This window comes from Zootoca vivipara, chromosome 5, assembly GCF_963506605.1.
Source record: "Zootoca vivipara chromosome 5, rZooViv1.1, whole genome shotgun sequence".
In the NCBI taxonomy this organism is placed as follows: domain Eukaryota; kingdom Metazoa; phylum Chordata; class Lepidosauria; order Squamata; family Lacertidae; genus Zootoca; species Zootoca vivipara.
Genome location: NC_083280.1, coordinates 22701246 through 22726262, shown reverse-complemented (window position 1 = coordinate 22726262; position 25017 = coordinate 22701246). Strand labels below are relative to the sequence as shown.

General features: G+C 41.1%; 1 protein-coding gene across 5 annotated transcripts in view; it reads left to right on the top strand.

Moving 5' to 3' along the window:
- Positions 1 to 23761, top strand: part of ARHGEF26 (Rho guanine nucleotide exchange factor 26) — a 70772-nt gene extending 47011 nt beyond the window's left edge. For 3 of the 5 annotated variants that reach the window (XM_035134047.2, XM_035134046.2, XM_035134045.2), the window contains exons 10-15: positions 4648 to 4737; positions 6052 to 6206; positions 13149 to 13358; positions 18957 to 19024; positions 19645 to 19749; positions 20603 to 23761. In XM_035134047.2, coding sequence (XP_034989938.1) covers positions 4648 to 4737; positions 6052 to 6206; positions 13149 to 13358; positions 18957 to 19024; positions 19645 to 19749; positions 20603 to 20745 — 771 coding nt within the window. In that variant the 3' untranslated portion in view covers positions 20746 to 23761. Of the gene's footprint in view, positions 1 to 4647; positions 4738 to 6051; positions 6207 to 7121; positions 13128 to 13148; positions 13359 to 18956; positions 19025 to 19644; positions 19750 to 20602 lie in introns of those variants that run through there. The other 2 variants (XM_035134044.2, XM_035134050.2) reach the window with 2 other exon arrangements.
- Positions 23762 to 25017: the final 1256 nt, after the last annotated feature.

Sequence of the window (25017 nt, the reverse complement as noted above, 5' to 3'; positions counted from 1 at the left end):
TTCAGTCGGGAGGATGCAGGAAGGAAATTTTCCTTCCTCTGAATGAAAATAGCCAGAAGAGGTGTTTAAATAAAATTAGAAACTGATATTAAAGGTTAACATTGCTAATTGTAATTAGTATGATTTTAAGCAAACTCAGAACGAAAAGGAAGAGGAAAAGAGTGAGAGGCTTTTTTAGTGGGTAGGAAATGTAAAGAATGAGGGGGAGAGAAATGTGCACTGCTTTGGGGGGGGGAATAGGGTTCAAGTTGAGTACGAAAGAATGGGAGATGTTGCAGAAGATGGGTAGAAATTTTTAGAGGAAAAACACTTTCCATTGAGGCTGAGTCACAGTACCTCCAGAGCAAATGTATGTACTCAGTGGGATGAAGGAGAAGGCTGGTGAAGAATTTGGCAATTTCCAATGATGGGTTTAATATCAACAGAATATGATATCAGTAATTGCCAGCTGATTTTTTCCAAACTGCCTTGATCTGCCACCATTTTGTGGCTGTTTTAAGCTCAACAACTTTGATCCGCCCCAGGTGCCAGTGTGGGTTGCTGCATCGCGGAAAGGAGGTGTGGTTTCTCTCCTGCAAGCTGTGTTTTGCCAAATATACCAGGGTACTCACTATTAGGAAGTATATGAGTGAATTTATAGAGCCTCAGCTATATTACCTTCTTAAAGGTAAAGGGACCCCGACCGTTAGGTCCAGTCGCGGACGACTCTGGGGTTGCAGCGTTCATCTCACTTTACTGGCCGAGGGAGCCAGCGTTTGTCTGCAGACAGCTTCTGGGTCATGAGGCTAGCATGACAAAGCTGCTTCTGGTGAACCAGAGCAGCGCATGGAAACACTGTTTACCTTCCTGCCAGTGTGGTACCTATTTATCTACTTGCACTTTGACGTGCTTTCAAACTGCTAGGTGGGCAGGAGCTGGGACTGAGCAACGGGAGCTCACCCCGTCGCAGGGATTCGAACCGCTGACCTTCTGATCAGCAAGCCCTAGGCTCTGTGGTTTAGACCACAGTGCCACCCTCATCCCTTCTTACGTTACCTTCTTACGAGCACCCAAAATATGGTGGATTCCAACAGCTGTAAAGAAGAGCTTCCTTCCATGCAGCCTGACTTTTACATATGTTCTAATTGTGATCTTGCTATTGCCTTGCAATTATCTCCAGTGTTGCCATGTAATCCCCTGTCCAGTGATTCACCTTTCATCCCCTTATTTCCTCTACTTTATTTTTCCTCAACCTTATTTTTCCTCATTCATATATGGCCTGAGCAAATACCCCACAGCTTCCCCCACCCTGCCCCGTTTACGCCCTTCCCATTTTGCTTGTGGATCAAGGAGTAAGAACAGTGGGTGAAGACTTTCGGATAGTTAATTGTTTATTACAACAACAAAATCAGCAAAACATTAAGAAAGAAAAGAAAATAGAAACATCAGAATATAAACACATCAGAAGGGCTGGGCTTTTATGTTTTGGATAAATGCATTCCAACTTTTTAAAGTTGGACTTTACCTAAGGCTGTGTGCATTCTGGACTACACTTAAGTTGTTAATATGCAGGCAAATTTCCACTTTTTAAAACAGTGAGATTTAGAAAGGAAAAAGCAAAAAATAATGGTACAGGGGTGGGGGGAGAAATGTGGAAATTGGTTAATTCAGGTATGGTTATTGAGGGACAAGATTTGCATGCTGATGTTGCAAGGTAATATTATGCAGGCAATATTGTGAGAGTTAACTGTGAGGACAGCAGAGTGATGTGCATAAAATTCAGGCCAGGAAAGAGGAGAAGAAATTCCATTTTCCTTGCCTAGTACTGCTTCACCCTGTGAGGTTGTCACTAAATTATCACTGATAAGCCTGGCTTTTATCTTTGGCTCATAAAAAATGCTTCTGGTGGCTTGCTAACAGTTTGCCAAATGGTTCTCAGGCAGAATATACCCTTAGGGCCTTTTTAAAAAGTCTTTATCTTCATCTTCTCCAAATTACTCATTACTTGCACTGAATTCATTGGCTACTAGGGAGAAAATAGCTTAATATGCCTCCTACACACAAAATCGCTAGAAATAGAAATTGCTAACGTCACTGCTTTCTATCGCAGAAGCTCCAGGTGGATTCTTTCTCCCCTAAAAATGGGGTAGGGTAGGTCTGCAAAGCCATAATAGGGACGTATATAGAAATCACTTGCTTTATTGCAGTTGTAGCGAGTATTAGCAAGGGGAATAGTGCTCACCATCAATATCTTTCTTAATGATGCTTTTTATGGAACTACGTATATCTGGGAAATGGTGTGAGTCGATAGCCTACACTATTGTGGTTCAGGAGTTTTGATCATTGCTTTAGAGGGGGAAAGAACGAGAGGAAAAATATTACAGGCTTCCCATCCCCCCTCCCAAAAAGTTTTCTGTTCCTCACCATGATTTATAAAAGTATTTGCATACTGCCAACTTGTGTAAAATATCAAGGATATCGAGCAAATACGCACAATAAAGCACCATAAAAACAATACAAATTAATCATTAAAATGTCACACTATTCAAGAAATTTAAACAACAGCATAGGCCTGTTGGCATAAAAAGGTCTTCAGGAGACACCAGTGGTATTGCAAGCTTTAGTTAAAGGTCCAATATTAATTACAAAACTTGATTAGGCACCTTTATTTTTAAAAGGTATCACTGTCTTGGTTCATATGTAATTCTAAGCCAGGCATCCCCAAACTCGGCTCTCCAGATGTTTTGGGACTACAACTCCCATCACCCCTAGCTAACAGGACCAGTGGTCGGGGATGATGGGAATTGTAGTCCCAAAACAACTGGAGGGCCAAGTTTGGGGATGCCTGTTCTAAACAATAAAGGCAATATTGGGCAAGCCTTTGGTTCATGTTCTTCCAGTTACTTTGTGGCTGCACTGGAAAAGGAGAGCAGAGGGGAAAGTATCCACTTCCATTTTTAAACTAATGGCTGGCTGTTGCTTCATCTGATAAGGACAGGCCAGTTAGTTTAAAACAGGAGTAGCCTGTGGGCCAAACCTGGCCTTCTAGGCCTTCCCATTTGGCTCATGAGGTCATTTTGGTCTACCCAACCACCCTACATCTGACATCATACATGATTGCAGATGCAGTGTGGGTAAGTGGGTGGGGGCTTCAAAAGAACAAGCAGGAGCCTAAAGCGGGGTCCTGATTTTTTCCTTTGCTAGTTTTTTTTAAACAACAACAACAATGATTCCTCTTCAGATGCAATGAAAAAATCTGGTTTGCTTAAATGAGTGTTTCCCAAACTTGGGTCTCCAGCAGTTTTTTTTTTGGACTACAAATCCCATCATCCTGCTAGCTAGGGATGACGGGAGGTGTAGTCCACAAACAGCTGGAAACACTGATTTGAACCAAGGATCAATGCTTCCAGTCTCCTTTTCATGCTTGCAGATGATGGGGGGGGGAATATGTGACCCTGAGACTCTTTCTCGTAGTTTAACATATTAAAATTTAGCGTTACGTATGAACCAGACTACTTGGCTTTGTTACCTGCTTTGTTACCTTCTTTTAAACCTTACTGATTTCTGAAAGTTCTAGTTACAGGTAGGTAGCCATGTTGGTCTGCCGTAGTCGAAACAAAATAAAAAAAATTCCTTCTAGTAGCACCTTAGAGACCAACTAAGTTTGTCATTGGTATGAGTTTTCGTGTGCATGCACACTTCTTCAGATACACTGAAACAGAAAACACCAGACCCTTATATATAGTGAGAGAGTGGGGAGGGGTATTACTCAGAAGGGTGGTGGGAATGGGTGATTGGCTGATAGGTCCGTTTTTCCCATTGCAAGAGTGTCTGAGCAGTAGATAAAAGAATAAATTAACGTCACAGAACAAAGAATGAAATGATGAATACTTGAGTCAAGCTCTGGGTGTATGGAACACATTGATGCCAACTCTGGTTTCTGTCTTTCCTTGAAATGTCCCACATTTTGTGTCCAAATGTTTACCTGCTATTCTTTATACTAGGACTGAGGATAGAATTACATGTTATGAGACAAATAGTCTGTCTTGTAATGCTAAGGTGTTGGCTTGCTGGGGGGGGGGGGTGCTGGTGCTTGTAGGGGGAAATCAGCAAGTGGGAGAGGTTAAAACTGTCCATAATTTCTTCTTGGAAAATGTCCTAGGCTGTTTTTTTCACAGCTGTGCTTTGAGACTGGAAGTAAGCCTGTTTGAAGGCTGAAAACAGCCCAGGGAGCATATTTCTAGAGAAGAACCACCCAGTCCTGGTCAAATATTGTTCCCTACAAATTACTACCCCATATTCTGGTTTAGAAAACATGTTTACCAAGGTGACACATAATCAGGCTTCTAAGTTTTGCATAGAACACATAAAGGAGTTGTGGTTTGTGAGTGAAGAGGCAAAGGGAATTGTGCATTGGTAGGCGTGGCTATACCCCGGTGTTTTCAAAATTGATGTGAACAGCATTTTTAAAAAATGAAATATAAATTGTTTGCAGAAAAGGCTAATTTATGATAAGTTATCTGTAAAGTAAGTGCCTTTCAGATCCCTTTGACCACCCCTTTGCTTTCCGCTGTTCTGAATCTCTGAAAAATAGTGCACTATAAGGAGAAGCAAGAAAGCTTAATGGATATAAATAACATTGGTTGAATGAAATGTCTTCTTTCCCAGTTGGTTCGCCTCTGCAATGAAGGCGCTCGAACAATGGAAAGGACAGAAATGATGTACACAATCAACTCCCAGCTGGAATTCAAAATCAAGGTGTGATATTTTCCTTCATACTTCTGTTGTGCAAACTTTAACCTTTGCTTCGTTTTAATGATGGGCTGTCACAGCTAGAGCAAACAGTTTATTATCTGGGGAATTAGAGGTTGTTGATAGGAAGTGGTGGTACTTGAAGCATGCAGAACAAGGGTCTTAACTGCTGGTGGAAGTCTAGTTGCTCAAACCCAGCAGGAAAATTATGGTTGGTTTTTTTTAACACATACATTACCTTACCTGAACATTTGTCTCAGATAATCATATACTGTAATTCCTATTCAGTGTAATATAAAGAGTTCTGGAAATAATTGTTTTCTCTTTCTGCATGTTTGTTTTTTGCTAGCTAAGGAACTTTAATGTGTGTTTAAAACAACACACACACAAAATGCCAGGAGCTTGTACAGTGATACAACTGCAAAATCTGTTTAATTGTAATTAGTTTGGGCAGACATACAGCAATAACCAATGTCAGTCATATTCAGACTCATTGAAATAATTGGACTTAAGTCTACTCAAAGTAGACCATCTGAAATCGACTCAGTTGGATATCACTCGTAACCCATATCAGTGGGTACTGCTGCCCAGACTGTTTCCTAACATTGGTTAAAATTCTAAATATGCAGAGAAACCAGGATGTAGCTCAGTGAGCTAACAGTGGTAAAGACTTGTTTGTCAACTTTCAAGCAGTGAGGCTGAATAGAAAGGGAACCTATTTGCATCATGTTTGCTCCATGCAGCTCCAACACTTAAATGATAGTTAAGGCAAACCTGTTTTGCACAGCTAAAAGTTGCTGCAATGGCATAACTGTTTAGTTGGGATACTGCCCATACTCTTTGGATTTTTTTTCTAAATACATACATTTTCTGTTCAAAATCAGAAATGCTCATATAGAAGAAAACTTTGAGACATTTACTAATCATGGACAAATGAAAACACTCACTTAGGAGTGGTTTTTTTTTTAACTTTTTAATGTTATTAGATATTTATTTCTTTTTACAATTTGCAACCTGCCACAAAGCGCCCCAAAGCCCTCAGGGCTGGTTTGCATTACGATGGTGCCTTTTGTTCTTAATGTAAACCATATTGCATGATTTATAAATTGCTTGATCTAATTGTGGTATTTGAAAAGCTGAAGTGACTACTTATTTCAGGAATTATTTTAGAGCATTCCTCCTTTCCTTTTGTATTCAGAACTCTAGGTTTGGAAGGAGCTCAGAGTTTATTATAAATGAGCACGCATCTCTCTGGGGGAGAGGGACAAACATACCAGAAAATCTTACTAGGGGCTTAATTGCAATTTCCTTACTTTGTAGCCATTTCCATTGGTTTCTTCTTCCCGATGGCTAGTGAAAAGAGGTGAATTGATAGCGTATGTGGAAGACACTGGGCTTTTCTCTAAAAGGACTTCTAAGCAACAAGTGTACTTCTTCCTCTTCAATGATGTCCTCATCATCACAAAAAAGAAAAGGTAAGAACTGCACTGGATACATGAGTGTTTTGCACTGGACATATAGATAACAACAGATAAATAGTTGCCTGCTCTCCCTCTTTTAGATAGGGATTTAGGGCACATTGTTCAAGGGAGTAAATGTCTGTGCAATACTTGAAAGACACATGGCTACTCATGCATGTTCCTTTGTACATCTTTTTCAGAGAGGGACTGAAGTGAGTCAAATGCTGTTTCTCCCATATCAAATCGTATTGACTACTTGATGTCTTCTTGTGCCTCCTGTTTAGCCATGAAGGGCCAGTCATGACTTTTGATAGCTTTTATCACCACAAAGGGAGGCTCTTAGAGCCTCTCTTGTTTGAAATTTTGTCAGTTCACCACTTCATTTTTAATTAGTCATAAACTTTGAAAAGTTTGGACTCCTCAACATTTCTAGAAAAGATACTCTACTACAATACTGGAGAGCTCTTCTGCTCTCCTTTACAACATTTTATGTACTTAATCAGTCTGTGCATTTAACTGGACTTACAGGTGTAAGCTTCAGACAGTGATGGTGATTGGATGTAAAATTAATCCAGCCATAGATTGCTAGTACATGCCAGAATTGTCTTGTAGATAGGGCCACTTTTAGCACTGGGATAATAACTGTGTGTACATTTTAAAGAAGAAGATTGCAAATTCTTTGCATACCATATAACATCATTAAAAGAATTAGATGTAACTCTTAACATTGAGCAAGCAAGCTGAAAGGCATTCAAGCAATGAGATTTACTCAGGTTTAGTACTAAGCATCTATAAGCAGATAAAATGCAGCATTAGACATACTTTGATGGTTCTTTATGCTTGTGTTTCTTGAACTGTGGGTCATGATTTGTTCATGGGTGGGTTGTGAAATGAAGAATTTCTTTCTTTCTTTCTTTCTTCTTTCTTTAGATCAACAGCACAACAACCCTATTGCAGGACCCCTTTAACAGAGAGGCTTCATCAAGAATAAAAAAAATACAACACAAACTTGCTCAGTCATAGCTGCCAAGTCTCCCGTTGAAAAAATGTGGGATCAGCAGTGGCGCGGCACCGGAAGTCGCTTCTACGCATGTCCGGACATGCATAGAAGCAACTTCCGGTGCCGCCCGATTTCTGGTGCCCAGGCATGGGCAGAGTGACACCCGAAATGGAGCCTCCCTGGTAGGTAGGAAATCCGAGGGATTTCCAGGATTTTTTTCTATTCAGGATAACAACGGGAAACGGATTAAAATCCGGGGGTTTCCCGCGAAAAACAGGAGACTTGGCAGCTATGGCTCAGTGTCATCTACTAATGCGATAGGGGCTCTAAAGGTGTAGTTAGTTTATAAATGGGGTCTTGAAAGGCTGAGTTGGTTTACAGGCAGGTTCCATTTCAAAATGTTTGAGAAGTACCACTTCAATTGTTGTTAGCGTTGGAGGTTGGCGCATTGTTGTATTTGTGTCTTACTTCAATGGGGTATTTTATTTGTATTAGTTGAGTCTTTGGAATTGCGTAAAATGCACATTCATGCTGCAAATCTGTTTATGTCTGTTCCTAAATAAGGCCACAGAGGAAAGATGGCGGGTTTTCTTTAATTTATTAAAGTCATTAATTTAACACACATTTTTTTATAGTTACGTAAATATGGGATGGCTCTGAGACTCATTGTGATTTCATATTTTTAGGCTGCACTACCAAAGTGGGGAAAGCAGAGGGAGCTGGAAGCTATTTTGATGCCACATCCTTTGAGAACATTGGGAGGGAACTTCACTATGCTAGCTCCAAGGTTGACATAATTATCTCCCTGATTTGGGGCATTCCAGGGAAATGATCCACTGTTGGCCTGCCCCCCTTCTTGGTTCTACTGACATTGGCGCCACAATGCCAATAGGTCGATGGAGGTTTTCACAGCAGCTGGAAGAAAGCGTCTTTGAGGTTGGACCTCTCTCTGTGTCTTGAGAGACACAGAGAGCAATCTGATGCTTCCTTTTGCCCCTGGGATGCCCTCTCAGGGACCCTAAGGCTCCAGGGTTAGAGACCTGTAGCAATTAGATGCAGTTAGCTACTTACCTAGAGTGAATAGCAATTGATTCATGTCAGGAAAGTGAGTGGCATCATCTCTCACTTGCCACACTTAACAGAAGGTATCCCGATTGCCAAGGGGGCAAGACAGGGATGTCCCTTGTCGCCGCTATTATTTATATTAGCTCTGGAAGTACTCCTACAAAACATTAGGAAAGACAAAAAAAATAAAAGGAATTGTGATTAGGGAGAACTCCAATATATTAGCAAAATGGTTCTATATTTTTTCTTGCATATTTTGTACACCACATTTTTTTTGGTAAATATTAAGTGGGCTATAAATGTTCTTCAATAATGATTTTAAAAGAACCAGAACACAAGAGCAGCATCCTTAAAAGGGTTCTAAAATAAACCTTGGAAGCTAATAATCGGGGTAGGGGCATAATTCCATGGCGAAGGTTATGTTGGGCAGAGAGCTACGCAAATGCAGAATCATATTTTCCAGAGGAATGTAGGTGAAGAATCCTGCTGTGAAGTATGAACATACTTCTTTCGACCTGGTTCGCTATGTATTCCCCCACCCCCCCAATGTACTCAGTTATAGTTTGTCTATTTTACAGCAGGTTTTTTTTTACAATCATTCAGGCTTCTCTGCATCCTCATTAACAGCAAGACAGATACCTGTCAAATTGGTTCACACACATTTAAGGAAGGGATACATTTTTTTTGACGCTATGGTTATTAAATATTCTTACTTCACGGCCTGCAATCCCCTCGGGATACCACTAAAATTCTCTCTCTGTCTAGTGGCTTGTCAGTTCCTGAGATAATCCTGGCAATGGAATGCAGCTGGACTTCTGAAATGTGAAGCCAGCCAAAGGTCAAATAATACTTTGGAATGTTACCTGTCCACAGTTACCAGCTAAAACTGAACTTCTGCTACACTCGCCAGGGAGAGATTTGAAATAATTAAAAAGCCCTTTCCCAATTAAAACAATGCCTGGATTTCTAAAACAGTTTTACTTGCCAGGTTGACAGAGCAACAAAGAATAATACTTTTAAATAATAATCTGTCGCGAAAATGCATTTCAGATCCTTGCATTTATTGATGAAAGAGCTTCCCAACAAACAGGAAACGATAAATAAAAGGGAAAGGTGTTTTATTTGAGAAGCTGTTCTTCCATTCTTTGGCATGTGTGCGGATAAAAACTGGAATATAAGGAGCACATCAGAATGCAAGTCTTTAGTTTCAGTGAAGTGGAATATTTTTCTCCTCCCTGAATTCATTCTCATTCCATATCCATTTTCATACAACATCTGCTAGTCATCTTCTCCAGAGGTACTCCCATAATAGTGGTTATTGAGAGGGGTGGGAGTAGGGAGTTGGCATTGATTATATAGATATATTTGTTTACATTGCATACACTGTCTAACTCCACCCTCTGAAAACCAGGCCCTCTCATTCCAAAGGAAATCTACTTTCTTCAGAAAAAAAATAACTATTTGAATGCAGTTTTATCCAGATCATTTTTCTTGTTATGGATAATCAGCGAATCTCTATATTGGAAGTAATGCAGTTTGATTTACAGTATGATCAATTACAGGGAGGGTGGATGGGGTGAACCACACAATAAGTGTTTGAAGCTACCATACCTTTAAGACTTTGGGGAAATCTTGGGTATGTTAGAAGGGAATAAAAATCAATGGGTTTCATTTTATGTTGTTGAACAGTTGACTATAATTAACAACTAATGGACATGGAAGAGCTGCACATACATTATCTAATTTTGCCTTTTTGGACAATATATCTCTGACTTTAGTGATCAATATGCCACATTAAACTGTAGAGGGAAAGATTATGGGATAGTTACTTAGTCTATAAGATGTATTGAGACTGCGTGGTTCAGGTTTGTGTGTCCTTATGTATTTATATTGCTGATGATTTCTTAGAGCCAATTTACAATATTCTATGGCAAAACGCAAGACTAGATATAAGTCACAGGTGGAAGACCATGTGAACGGCTAGTATTATCTCTGTATGGGAATAATCATTGCAGTTGTCTGTAACGAAGCCAGTACATTTGCCAATTGGTACATAAAGCCGGCAAGGCTGTGCATCCCTTAATCCAATAAGAGCTTCATTCTTTCGTTGTCTTCTTGAATTTTACTGTCCATTTTGAAGTTGCTTCATCTCTTTCATCCACAAGTTCCAGTAAGAGATGAATAAGGACACTTATGTCGGACATTGCCATGTAGCAAGTTCTGCATTGGTGTAAAAATAGACTATTATAGTTCAGCTCTTGTCTACGCTGGTTAAAAAGAAGCTTTATCAAAAGCATTTCTTCATATTTGTTTCAGTTCAGCTTCATGGCATTACACATCCTGTTGTGTATGTGTGAGTTCATAGTTCTGGAGATGAACATCCTGTTCCCCACTGTAGTCTGAGGGTCTTTTCCAGGGATCTTCAGTCTCCCCCAAGTGAAAAAACACACACAGCAAAAACAAAATTCTTCAACTTGCAGTGCTAAATTTGTCTGCCACCAAGCTTGAACACAACTTTTCTATCACATACAGTGGTGCCTCGGGTTACAAACTTAATTCATTCTGGAGGTCCGTTCTTAACCTGAAACTGTTCTTAACCTGAGGTACTATTTCTGGGTTAGCAGAGTCTGTAACCTGAAGCGTCTGTAACCTGAAGCATCTGTAACCCGAGGTACCACTGTATTTGGTAGGAGCTTTTGAGAAGCCACCTCTTCTGCCACCTAGATCTATAGCTTCAGACATGTTTTCATGCACATACTTTGTGAGCTGTGTCAGGTTTGCTGATGGAGTCTCATCGTAGAAGATGGGAGAAATTACATAAATTATAATAATGGTATTCCATAAAGAATGAGGTCTTCATCCCCAGCCAAAACTACTAATGAATCTGTGCAAGGACTTTTGCTAGCACAGTGCGCCTTCCCACAGCATGTCCCTGAGCTCCCCAAATTGACTTTGAGGGGATTTGGAGAACCCTCAGAACAGCACGCCGGGGGGGGGGGGAGGGGGAAGCAGGATCACTCCATTTGGCAACCTGAAATGCTTGCACTGATGGAACAGCTAAATCTGTTCTGGGAGTTCCTCCAACTCCCTGGAGCAGATTTGGAAAGGGAATGTACATGGGGAGGAAATTGAAATCTTTTTGCGCTGGACTAGATGACCCTTGGGGATCCCTTCCAGTTCTGGAATTCAATGAGTCTAACAAGATGAATGCTTTGGATACCATACCCAGTGAATTTAAGTAAAGGCACTGCATTGGCTTTAATAGGTTTCCTCTGAGTTTGATATTGCCGATATTCCCTATACAGTGGTTACGAACGCTTCAGGTTACGAGCTCCGCTAACCCAGAAATAGCTGCTCCTGGTTGCGAACTTTGCCCCAGGATGCGAACGGAAATCGCTTGCCAGAGGGAGGCCCCATTAGCAAGAGCGCACCTCAGGATAAGAACGCTTTCAGCTTATGAACGGACCTCTGGAACGAATTAAGTTCATAACCAGAGGTACCACTGTATACATTCATTCAGAAGTAAGCCCCACTGAATTCAGTGAAACTTCTCTGTAGATGTATAGCAGGGTTTCCCAAACTTGGGTCTCCAGCTGTTTTGAGACTACAACTCCCATCACCCCTAGCTAGCAGGACCAGTGGTAAGGGATGATGGGAATTGTACTCCAAGAACAATTGGAAACACAAGTTTGGGAAACCCTGATTTGGCTTTTCAGTATTCAGCTGTCTGTGAGAGCGTAGTAAGAAAGGAATGTTGCTTCTCCTGTATCTGGAATTATGAATTCTGCTTTGAGTATAAGAAAGATTATAATTATGTATTTGTTTTAAGACATTTACACATCATATTAGATTTCTGGGCAGTAAAGGTAAAGGGGCCCCTGACCATCAGGTCTAGTCGTGTCCGACTCTGGGGTTGCGGCGCTCATCTCGCTCTATAGGCCGAGGGAGCCAGCGTTTGTCCGCAGACACCTTCTGGGTCATGTGGCCAGCATGACAAAGTTGCTTCTGGTGAACCAGAGCAGCACACAGAAACGCCGTTTACCTTCCTGCCGGAGCGGTCCCTATTTATCTACTTGCACTTTGATGTGCTTTCGAACTGCTAGGTGGGCAGGAGTTGGGACCGAGCAACGGGAGCTCACCCCGTTGCAGGGATTCGAACCGCCGACCTTCTGATCAGCAAGCCCTAGACTCTGTGGTTTAACCCACAGCGCCACCCTTATGCAAGCATAAAACAAACAATATAATAAACACACATGCATGGAAAAGCCATGGATAAAGTCTCAAGAAAGAATCACAACTCCTTAACTAGTTAAAATGACTGGAAAAATAATGTTTTTGCCTAGTGGCTAAATGATAGCAATGTTCTGGCCAGACAAATCTTCCTTGGGAGGGCATTCTATATCTGCTTTCTGCCCCCTGGTTGAAAAAGCCCTTCTCCCTTTGTATAATGATTATCTCACCTCAAATGGAAGAGGCACATGGAGAGTAGAATAAAATAATCACTTAGGAAAACCTGCGGTTCATTCCCCCCTTTTTTCTTTTTACATTTGCTTAGTCTCATCCTTTCCTACAATTAAAACAAAGTTAGACAAACCTTTGACACCAAAAGAACATCAAATACATGTAAACTTCATCATTGAATGTATTCCCCCCCACCCCAGGGCTTAAGCATTAACTTCATTTGTCTTCTTGACAAGCAGGTGCTTTGTAAATATTCAAACGAGTGTATTCCTTCTTCCTTTACTGAAAGGCTGAAAATGTCTGAATAATTATGTGCAATGGACTGTAATCTGAAATTTGCTTTATTGCAGAACATGACTTCCTGGTGCATTTAGTAGCATTTTGACTCTAAGCAATTGTCTATTTCTTCTACCTGCTTTTTGTATTTGCAGTGAAGAGAGCTACAATGTCACAGACTATTCCTTAAGGGATCAACTGTTAGTTGAACAGTGTGACAGCGAAGAGCTGAATTCCTCTCCTGTAAAAAACAGCACACCTATTCTTTACTCTCGGCAGACTTCTGCAAATCACCTCTTCAGATTAACTGTCTTAAACAACCATGCAGGAGAGAAGATTGAACTCCTGCTGGGAACTGAAACTCAGTAAGTAAATAACACATTTTTCTCCATCTGTCTTTCACTTCAGTTCATCTATATATTTGACTGGAACGTATAGTTATTCTATTATTCTCTTTAAAGATTCTGCTGGCCTTTGTCTAGGAAATGTAAAATAGGTAGTAAAATATGCCTGAATTTTCATTGGCCAGAAAAACCACAAATTTCAGTGGACCTCAGTGTCTGGGCTGAAAGATGGGGGTGGAGACGCTCCTTCAGGTATACACGTCTTAGGCCATTTAGGGCTTTCAAGGTCAGCACCAACACTTTGAATTGTGCTCAGAAACATAAATGTCAGATAGTGGCCCAGTTTGCATGTTACATTAAGCCATAGTTTAAAACAAACTATGGTTTGATAGTTGAGCAGGTGGCTTCCACTGCTCAAGTTCCCAGGATGCTCTGCTCCCGCTCTTATATGTGGGTGTGCAGGAAATGAAAGCAGCCATGGTCTGACTTTTCATGTCACCAGAGCTCAGATTTGTAGTTTGTTTCCTCCAAACAAACCCTGAGTGGTAAGTTGAGAACAAACCTTGGTTACCACTTGCCGTTTGTTTGGAGGAAACAAACCAAGGACCCAGGTTTGGGCAACAAGAAAGACTTGAGTCAGGAACGGGGGGGGGGGGGCATTGTGGGAATAATTGAGTAGCATGCACCAGCACACTGCTTGTTCACATTTAGCCATGGTTTATTTTAAACTTTGGTTTAATGTAGCATGCAGACAAGGCAGCTGTTGATAACCAACCAGTAAAGTGTCATCCATATTTTTGGCTTCGGTAGTCATTAGGATGCTTATGATTGTTTTTGTAATGCAGAGGTTTTTCATAACGAGCTTGCCAATGCCAGTGAAATGTTAAAGCAAGAAGGAAGAAAGGCAGAAAGAAACATTTTCAAAGGAGAAGTAGGAATGTGGAGAACCTGACTTGCAGTGGGGAAGGGAATCTTGTGGCATGTTAATGCATAGCTGCCAAGTTTTCCCTTTTCTCGCGAGGAAGCCTATTCAGCATAAGGGAAAATCCCTGTAAAAAAGGGATAACTTGGCAGCTATGGTTAATGCAGTGTTCAATTTATATGAAAGAGCCCAGGACTCCATTCTTTTAGATGAAAAATAGGTTCGGTGGAGAGACAGTAAGGGGCTCAAGTGAGCCATTGTGGCTGAAAAAGGATTTGAATGTAGTTTATCCAGTTCAAGTCTATCTCACAAAATGCATGCCTAAGCCAAGGTGATGTTTCTGGACAGTAACTCCCATCATCCTTGATCATTGGTCCTGCTGAATGGGGGTTTATGGGAGTTGGAGTCCATCAATATCTGGAGGACAGTGTTAAACTATTCATGTAGAGATTTCAGAAGCATAATTCCACACATCAGCACTGTGCAGAAACTACATCTCAGGCCAGAATGGCTCTTTGAACTCAGCATTTCAGTCCAAAAAAAAAAACTGCAAGAAAAGGAAGTAGATAGTGGGGAATCTCTTGAGGCCTTTACAGAATCAGATGCTGGAAGTGTGGGGGAGACTCTTGATTGCTAGCAACTGTTCAGTGGTGTTGTGTTTTCATCTGCAATCAAGGCATTCAGTGGTTAGTGGCACCTATTATTATCTTTAATACTTATTTTTAATCATTTACGTTTGCATTTTTAAAGTCACACAAGATGAAACAGCTGGAAGTCATGTTATGGAACTGTTTACATTGATGAGGGAACCTAACCATTCCTAGGGAGGCCCAGAAAGTGGAGATGAATATACATAGTTGGGGTTTTGTTTGGGGTTTTTTGGGTTGTTGTTTTTTACTGTGTGGTTTGGTCCCACATCCTCTCCATATGTGAAATGTGTGGGTGGCTTCTACTAAGTATCCAAAAGGAGAGGCAGGGGAGAGAAGTCTTCAAATTTTGGTCAGTTTCACATTAAATACTAATAAGCTCAAGTCTGAGAGTTATTTCTCTTCACACGAGATCTATCACGTGTGAATTTACTTGAACATGGAATATCTCTGTTGTGAAATTGTCATAGAACAGGCATCCCCAAACTTCGGCCCTCCAGATGTTTTGGACTACAATTCCCATCTTCCCCGACCACTTGTCCTGTTAGCTAGGGATCATGGGAGTTTTAGGCCAAAACATCTGGAGGGCCGCAGTTTGGGGATGCCTGTCAAAGAAGAGCAAACTCAGGTGAGATGTACGTGTGTGTGTGTGTGTGTGTGTGATGATCTGAAGCAATGGGAGTTCTGAGCTTTGTTCAGCTCATCAGAATGCAGTGCCAGTATGCAGACCAATGATATCATTTGTGAGGCTTTCATACTTGGGAAAGGAAGAGCTTGGTTATGCCTAGGTCAATTTAAATTAACTTTTGTGTTAACCAATATATGCGTCACATCTTCTATCTCTTACGTTGATACCTTGAATATTAATTGAATATCTTCTTATTTCCCTTTCTGGCTGTCTCAGCTGCCCAGGGCTTTTTTAGGAGGAAGGGTTGGGGGGGAATCTAATAAGCATTGGTGTAACTGTTGAGACCTTGATTGACCCAACCCTTTACATTCATTGTCTTATGCAGATGCACTTAAAAGAAAATATCCTTTCTGATCCCATTTGGTTATCACCCCTTTGCTCATTGAGGGAAATCGTTTTTGAAATGGTGTGGCATTTCGGTGTGGGGTGAATAATGAAAGCTCAGAGTGATTTTACCCACACACACAGCCCAAAAAACCCCAAACCAAACAATGATGTCTTGAAATTTGAGTAACACAACAAGCAAGTTAAATGGTTACTGAGAAAAAGCTTTTTTCTCAAATGAAAACTTTTTATTATTAAATTTATATATTGCTCTATACCCGCAGGTCTCAGGGCAGTTCACAGGATAAAATCACAATATAAAAACACAGAATACACAATCAAAATAAAAACAAGAACAATCCAATAAACCCTCCCCCCACATTTTAAAATAAAACTAGGTTTTATTGAGTAGCTAATAATAAAAAGCAAATAAAAAAAACAGAGGGAAATACATCCCACTAACTTACATACATCCCCTGAGATCTATGGGTATAGAGTGGTATACAAATTTAATTAATCAACGACGACAATGGCAATCCTAGACTAGACCGTTTGCCCAACCAAGCCAATAGCTATCGGTTTACATTCTTGACAGTTCAGCTTGACAGAAACTGGTCATAAGAATGTGGGTCCTGCAGCAGTTTGAATTTCTGGTTCTGTTCTGCTCCATGTAAAGATCCCCCACATAGACCCAGTTTAAGCAATGACATTATTGTATTGCTAAAAATTGTAACATGTACAGGATTTTGTTATTGCTGTTCTGGGGCTTTGTTATTTGCAATTTATTTCATTTTAGCTAAGCGCTGTAGTTCATGTAGTCAATACTGGATTTGATGAAACCATGGAAACTGTCTAGCAAAATTTGATACAGCCTGGGGGGAAACTCTGGAGTTCAGGAGGAAGAGGGTCAGGCTTTTTCTTCTAGCCAGGTTTCAAAGATTGTTCAGTTGTAGACGATAGCCACAAGAAACATCTTTTTTTTGCTCTGGTGCAAACTCAAGAAAATTCCTTGGGATGCCATAAGCATCCCGCAAAACTCAAAAGATTATATCTGTCTCCATGGAAACTGTGGTGTTAAGGGGGGTTATCCACACAATGGCCCATATGCAGTCTTGCCCAATATGTTTTACAGTACAGTGGTACCTCTGATTAAGAACTTAATTCTTAACCTGAAACTGTTCTCAACCTGAAGCACCACTTTAGCTAATGGGGCCTCCGCCGTGCTGCCGGAGCACGATTTCTGTTCTCATCCTGAAGCAAAGTTCTTAACCCGAGGTACTATTTCTGGGTTAGCGGAGTCTGTAACCTGAAGCGTTTGTAACCCGAGGTACCACTGTATCTTTCTTTCCAGAAATTAAAATAGCCCTGAAATTTCTTGTTGTACTTCTTTCTTATAACATTAAACCACTTATATACTGCAACAATATTAGAATAGCAAGTGTCTTCCTTCAGTTGAAAAAAGGAATTTGTTGCAAGAAGAAAAGTTATCTCACAAGCCTTGGTTCCATTTGATAACTACCCAGAGTTTTTAAGCCAGGGGGGGATGCAAGTGTTTGCATGCGATGGGGGTGAGCTCCTGTTGCTCTGCCCCAGCTCCTGCTGGTCTCATCTTTCCTTCCTTTCAGTCATTTTTTTCTTTATATACTGAAACTTTGTATGACTTGATAGCTCGTTTTTGAATAGTTTGCTGGATTCATTCATACCCTTTCCGGTCTGAAAAATGAACCTCAAGCTGTCTTACATGCATCATAAACCACCATAGATATATAACTGGGATTCCAGGCTTTTAAAAGCGGCTATAACTTTCCTGAAAAGGTATTCTCCTGTTGAATGACCTAAGTGAGAATCCCTTTTACAATGGTCGCACAGATTAGATTTCACTGAAAAAAAGCTTTGTGTGGTACCAGTGCATAACGACATGCCTAGGTCTTTAAATCTGTTCTTTTGAAACACATCGTAGCTTAGCCGTTTGTATGAATGGTTTGGTGGGAAATTATTCTTGGCCATTTCATCAGTTATCAAAATGCCTCCTAGATATTTTTTTGCTTTGGAAAGGTATATACTTCAACTAAAATCATTATTTCAACTCTGATTTTCTCCATCCTGCTGTTCTGTTAACAATATATGAAAGACCTACATTGGCTCCCAGTACGTTTCCGAGCACAATTCAAAGTGTTGGTGTTGACCTTTAAAGCCCTAAATGGCCTCGGTCCGGTATACCTGAAGGAGCGTCTCCACCCCCATCGTTCTGCCCGGACACTGAGGTCCAGCTCCGAGGGCCTTCTGGCGGTTCCCTCACTACGAGAAGCCAAGTTACAGGGAACCAGGCAGAGGGCCTTCTCGGTAGTGGCACCCACCCTGTGGAATGCCCTCCCACTAGAGGTCAAAGAGAACAACAATTACCAGACCTTTAGAAGGCATCTCAAGGCAGCCCTGTTTAGGGAAGCTTTTAATGTTTGATGGATTTCTGTATTTTAATGTTTGATGGATTTCTGTATTTTAGAATTTCTGTTTTGTTGGAAGCCGCCCAGAGTGGCTGTGGGAACCCGGCCAGATGGGCGGGGTATAAATAATAAATTATTATTAAATTATTATTATTTGGAGCACTGCAGGGCTTTAATATATCCTTATCCATAAGATGGGCATTCGCTGGCATAGATTTGAAATGTATGTGCTTGCAGAGAGCTCTGTCAAAATGCTGGATTGCGAGATTCTGCTTGTTTCCTTCTGCTGCCCAGAAAAGCACTTATGTGGTGTCAGGAAGCCTCTCCCAGTATCCCCGTCAGCTAGTTCAGAAGACATATTCCCAAGGTTAATATATGAGGTGTCTACTGGGAAAGGGCCCATAGCTCAATGGCTGAACATTTGCTTTTCATGTAGAAGTGGGATTTCCCAACAGACAGACACAAAAAGACCTTCAGAGAAGATGAAGATACTTTCCCATAACAGTGAGGGAAGCTTTGAGTTCAGGGAGTGCCACAAGGGCCATATATCAGCCAACTGAAAAACACACTTCAGCCTTTCGTCTCCTTTTCCAGGAATGAGCGTGCTCGCTGGATTACTGCACTTGGGAAGAGTAGCGATAGAGGGACCGTGGACCGGACAAGTAAGTGAGCAGTGAAACTCTTCTTCGGGGCTTTGACACAAGATGCACTTTATACAGATCTTAAAACATAGAAGTAAATCTGTTGCCTTTCAGTATTTTGTAGTTGGGGTGGGGGAAGGACCATAACTGTAATCATCTATTAATTCCCTCTGAACCATTTTCTTTTTGTGTTAAGCAAAAAGGAAAACATATTAGCTCTCTGGAAAATTGGGTGAATTAAAGAGACATGCTCCACTAAGGGTGACTGCAAGATGTCTAAGTGTTTCCTGTAGTATCTTACTACTTGGTAAAATGGTTGTTTGAATCTTTTAAAGAAGGAGAAGAGGCAGAGAAGATATAGAAGTTCTACTTCAAAATCATTCTAAAATGCAAGATCCAGACAACTAGGTACATGAAGTTCTGTTGTAATCAATGGGGCATGATTTAATGCAGTTTTTTTTTTTACTTAAATGTGTCAGAGACCCATTGTAGTTTGCCTGCTGTTGACCAATGCCTTTTTATCAAATCATTTGGTTCCTGGAAAGTGAGCTGGGAAGCAATCAGCTTGTCTTTTGTTATCACTTAAACTGAGCTTCCCCTTAGATTTACCATGTGGATCAATAAATATTCTCTCTTCTCAGCACTAACCCAGGTAGAAGTCATCAGATCATACACTGCGAAGCAATCAGATGAGTTATCTCTCCAAGTTGCTGATGTAGTTCTGGTTTCTCAGAAAGTTAATGATGGTGAGTAGAATTGCCTATTGCTTAGCTGCCATAAATGGAAACGGTCATTTCATACCGTCACAAGGATACTTAGCACCTGCCTTAAAGATAAGCCACAGGAGACCTGGGGATGGGTGAATCGATCCAGTTCAGTTTCCCACATAGGTTTGCAGTTTTTCGGGTTTTTTTTTTTTAAAAAAAGAAAGTCCTCAATGAAATTTATTAGCATTTTAACACAAATTTCTCCTAATACAAACATTTCTGTAAGGTTTTTCTGTGCAATACAGTGGTACCTCGGGTTACAGATGCTTCAGGTTACAGACTCCGCTAACTCAGAAATAGTACCTCGGGTTAAGAACTTTGCTTCAGGATGAGAACAGAAATTGCACGGCAGCGGGAGGCCCCATTAACTAAAGTGGTACCTCAGGTTAAGAACAGTTTCAGGTTACTCCAGAACGAATTAAGTTCTTAACCCGAGGTACCACTGTATAAAGCATTTTTCTGCACATTTCAATCTACTGCACACATTACTTGGTGGAGACCTATGCCCCAGGTCAACTAGTATCTTGCTTATGATATATTGGTATGATACTGCAAAGACAGTTGGCCACAATATCAGAAAGCAAACATTTATCAGCATATCACTTGCAAGTGGGTCTTCTTTGGGCACATCAAAAACATTTGGCTGGCCACTCTGTGAAGCGGGATACTGACTCGAGTCTATACCCCCTTTCCTGGGAGAAAGCCATATTGAAATCGGTTGGACTTCCTCCTGAGTGGACATGTATAGTAGGATCAGTAGAGCTTTGATCTGATCCAGCAGGGACCTTCTGTTTTAAAGATGCATCATATTACATTTCATTATACATTTCAGGTTGGTATGAAGGTGAGCGATTGCGGGACGGAGAGAGAGGTTGGTTCCCAATGGAATGTGCCAAGGAGATCACTTGCCAAGCTACAATTGAGAAGAACATGGAAAGAATGGGACGCTTGCTGGGCCTAGAAACAAACGTATAGACCCCCAGTGCCATATCTGTTCTCTAGGGTTTGCACTAAGGAACATCTGGGGCTTCTTGGTCTCATCCAGATGGCCATTTTATAGTTGAAGCATGTAAGAAAAAAAGACTCGCAGATACGTGCCATCATTAGGAATGGAAGCAGCCATAAAGCAGTTGCATGCTGGCGGGGCTGTTCTGTACAAAGCAGGTCGAACTTTTTATTTCTTTTTTATAACCAATAGTCACTTTTAATTAAAACCCGATTTTACACTTATAAAGAGTTCCTAATAGATTTATGACTTCCTTGGATTATCACAGTGGATTAACAACTCTTGAATCAATTTGAATGCGCCTCCTTTGTTTTACAGACCAACTCTAGAACCTGATCAATTTATCTTCCATTTTACATTCATTGCTAGACCCTTTTGATTTCTGTATAATTTTCTCAGTCATCAAGGGAGGCCAATGTGCAAAAGCAGGCATTAGCTTGGGGGGGGGGGGTCCACATCTTTATTCAATCAGTTGGAAATGTGCATCTTTTGGTGTCCAGATAGAGCCACTGAGTAGAATCTACCGAGCATTAGCTAAGACTAAAGACTGTTGAAATAGGTGACGGATGCGGCTAAATGTCCACTCTGTTGATTTCACTACAGTTCACAAGTCTGAGACTCCATCTTGCCATGTGATGCCTCAAATCTTTCTGATGCAGTGCATGTGGAAGGCGTTGAGGTGTTGCTCCTGGTGGGTACAAGTTGCCCACGTCTCGCTGCCATAAAGCATTGTGCTCAATACACAAGCCTGGTAGACCTTCATCTTGGTACTGGGTGCTAGCATCACATTCTCCCATACCCTTTTGGAGAGGCAAGCCATAGCTCAGTCCAGCTCAGTGTTGATGGCTATGCTGGAACCCAAGTAGACAAAAGTGTGTGGCCACCAATGATGGTGCGTGGAGCGCTGGCGACATCCTGACCCAGGATGTTGGTCTTTGATGGCTTGGTGGTGAAGCTGAACTCCCTGCAGCTTTGGGCAAAACTCAGCAGTGCTTTCCCTGAGTGCACTGTTCAGGCTTTGTCATCTGCAAACATCACCTCTCGGATAAGGACTTGCCAGAGTTTTGTCTTTGTGTAGACGTGCCAGGTTGAATGGAAGTACACTCCATATTCGGTTGAGCGGACGGCATAGGAGAGCAACAGGGAGAATATGCCAAAGAGTTGGAGCAAGAACACAGCCCTGTTTCACACCACACCACTCCTTATAGAGGTGTCTGTACACATGCAGCTCTCTGTCCTCCTTTGGACAAGCAAGAGGCAATATCAGAGTTCAGGGAAACATTCCAGCCAGCCAGAAGCAGTCAAGGAGGGCATAAAGGAAGACCAGTGAGAAGTGTGGCCTGGGGAGAATTTGTAACTAGGAAGAGGCCGGAGGGCCAGAAAGAGAAGCCTGGAGTTTCTGGGTCTGAGATTCCCTGCCCTTTCAATAAGCTAGACAAGTATTGGGATTCTTGCCAGGCAACAGACTCATGAGTAGGTGGTTTTGTTTTCACAATGCTAGCAACAAAGGGCTTTTCTGCAGTAACCCTCCCTTCAGAAAATGTCTTGAGAAGACAGAGTACACCCCTTGATTAAGTGAGCATTAAGTCCTCCTTACCTATTTATTGAATAAATGGGGTTTTTTACTTCTAAAAAGCCTTCAAGAGCAGCTGGGTCTTAGTGCTACACGAGCATGCATGCTGGATTTTAATTTCAGAGCGTGTATTTCCTCTCCCCCCCCCCAAGCCTCCAATTTTTTAATAACACCTTGTTGAACAAACAGGTTACGTGACATTTTTGTACGATGCCTAACACCAAGCCTGCCTCAGAATATTGGCAGGCAGGCAAATGCACAGCATGAGAGCATCTCACGTGTTAACTGGATTGAGGAGCAGGCACTGGAGAGTCAGCTCTGTATCTCCCGTAGCATTTTCTTAGAAACACATTTACAAGGCTAGAAATATATTGACTTCCACGTTACGTCCAAGGTAAGTGTTTAGACCAAAATTAGTATAGAGAACAAGTTCAGTCCTCACCTGTGCTTTTGAAAACCTGTTCTAGCAGTTCCCTCCCACCCAAAAAGCTGTTGAAGGGAGGCATTAGAAGATATTGTGTAACAAGGTTTGCCTGTGGATCTGGTATGTGCACTGATATGAAATGGATACTAGTCCCCGTGGATAAAGCAAAAAATAGGAAGTGAAAGCAGTCAAGGAAATTATTTTAAAGTGGCTGGGCACAAGGACCATGTTCCAAAGTGTTGCCCTAATTTAGAGCAACTCAGTTGCATTTTATTTAAGCTGTCTTGCTCCCATCATCACAGCTAGCTAGCTATGATTGAGGCTACTGGACTGTAGCCATAGTATACTGTCTCCCCCTGTCCCTCTAGAGAGGGGAAAATGTTATGATTTCATTGCCTGCTGAATGTCTCATGATAAATCTCCACTTAGGAGTCTTGGCAGGAATTTCTTGTCAAACGAAGATGTAAATAAGAGATAATTTGTAATTGCATTTGTAATTAATTTATAAATAGGAATTCATTTGCAATGTGTTTCCTTTTTATGTAAATAAGCATGGCATTTTCTACATTTGTATTATAAGGAACTTTGTAATTTCTCACTTTACAGGAATCAAAACAGTGGTAAAATCTTTTGACATTTTTCCAGATGGATGGAAAATAGTACTGTACTGTAATATTCATGACATAACCAGACAATGAATTCAAATAGTGTTTAAATCTGCACATTAGTTTCTACTGAAGCATGTATTAGTTACAAGCGCTGGAGACCCTGTTTTAAAGGCAAGTGGTGTACCTAAGGGTACAAAGGAAGCATGTACATTTTTTGAAAAGTTGTGGAAATGAAACAGCCTGTGGCTTTTGCGATTGCCTTTATTTTAAGCAATGCTGTGAGTGGGAACCTGTGTAAGGTTCTTTGCACTACTTTCAATACATTAATCACTTTGCATGCAAATAAATCTGCTTCTACGCCCATCCATAAGACTGCAGTTCTTTTCCTTAGTAATGCAGAAATTACTACTGTTATGCACAAGCAGTATTCACACCTGAACTGCTTGTTGCACAGGAGCTAAACTTTGTTCCCAAAAGGACACAATGAGTGACTTGCTAAGCGCCATCCCATACATTCTCTGGAAAAACCTTTCAAGGTAACAGGCCAATGAAAGATGAGTGAGACTACTTTGAATCTTGTAGAGACATTTAACGAGTCAAGGTAACCGCTAATTCTTTTATCTGGGAATACTTTTATTGTCCCCACGCCCAGATTTGCTTTTTCTAAGTATCTACCAAGTATTTGTACGCAATGAATAATCTCTACACAGACTGCAATTCAAAGTGGGTAAAGGTGAACCAAAGACATGTGAAATTTAAGTTTGGCTTTAATTCAGTTAAAGGCATAACTTGTTTGAAGACTGTGTTATGTTTGCTTGTTTCACACACAGTTCATAAATAAAGTATATGCACATCCTAAGCACCATAACTTGGAAAAACCTGAAACACAACTTCGAAACTGCCAACATTGCTTAATTTTGTGCTAGCATCAATTCTTTGTTACTAATTAATTTTCAGCCCCACATCATAGCTCAGTCGGTAGAGCATGATGTGATCATGGGTTCGAGGCCACATGGAATCTTGCCCCCCCATTGGGCAAGATTCCAGCGGGTTGGACTAGATGACCTCTTTGTCCCTTCCATCACTACAATTCTATGATAAATCACTAATATTTGCATGTACAAATGTATACAAGTGGCATGTACACCTCATTACTATTTTGTTCATAGTGATGAGAGGTGAGCATACGCCATCTCCACGTTCCAGGAGGAAAAGATTCACTCTTTTTTAAAAACAACAAAACAAAAGGTAGGTTTGGGGTTCTGGATTCATTACTGCCAAGCCAGAACTCTTGGGTGGTATAACATTCTTAGCAAGGACACAAGTGACTGTTAACACAATGGAAGAGAATGGTTTTAAACTACACTAGGACATACAGCTGCAGCGCTGAACTGCTCTTGTGCAGCGGCTGCTTTTCGTGCCCTTCCTGAACCATTGTAATGTATGCACTCACTTTAAGTCAAGCTGGAATTTGAGACTGGGCCCATAGCATGCTGAGCCCACACAAATCTAAAGATGCTTGGGGAAGGGGAGGGAGATATCAAATAATAATCATTTTGTAGCCCCACTTAAATCAATGGCTAATCTAATAATTTACTTAGTTGGATACCACCCATTGTGTAAACATTTAACAACT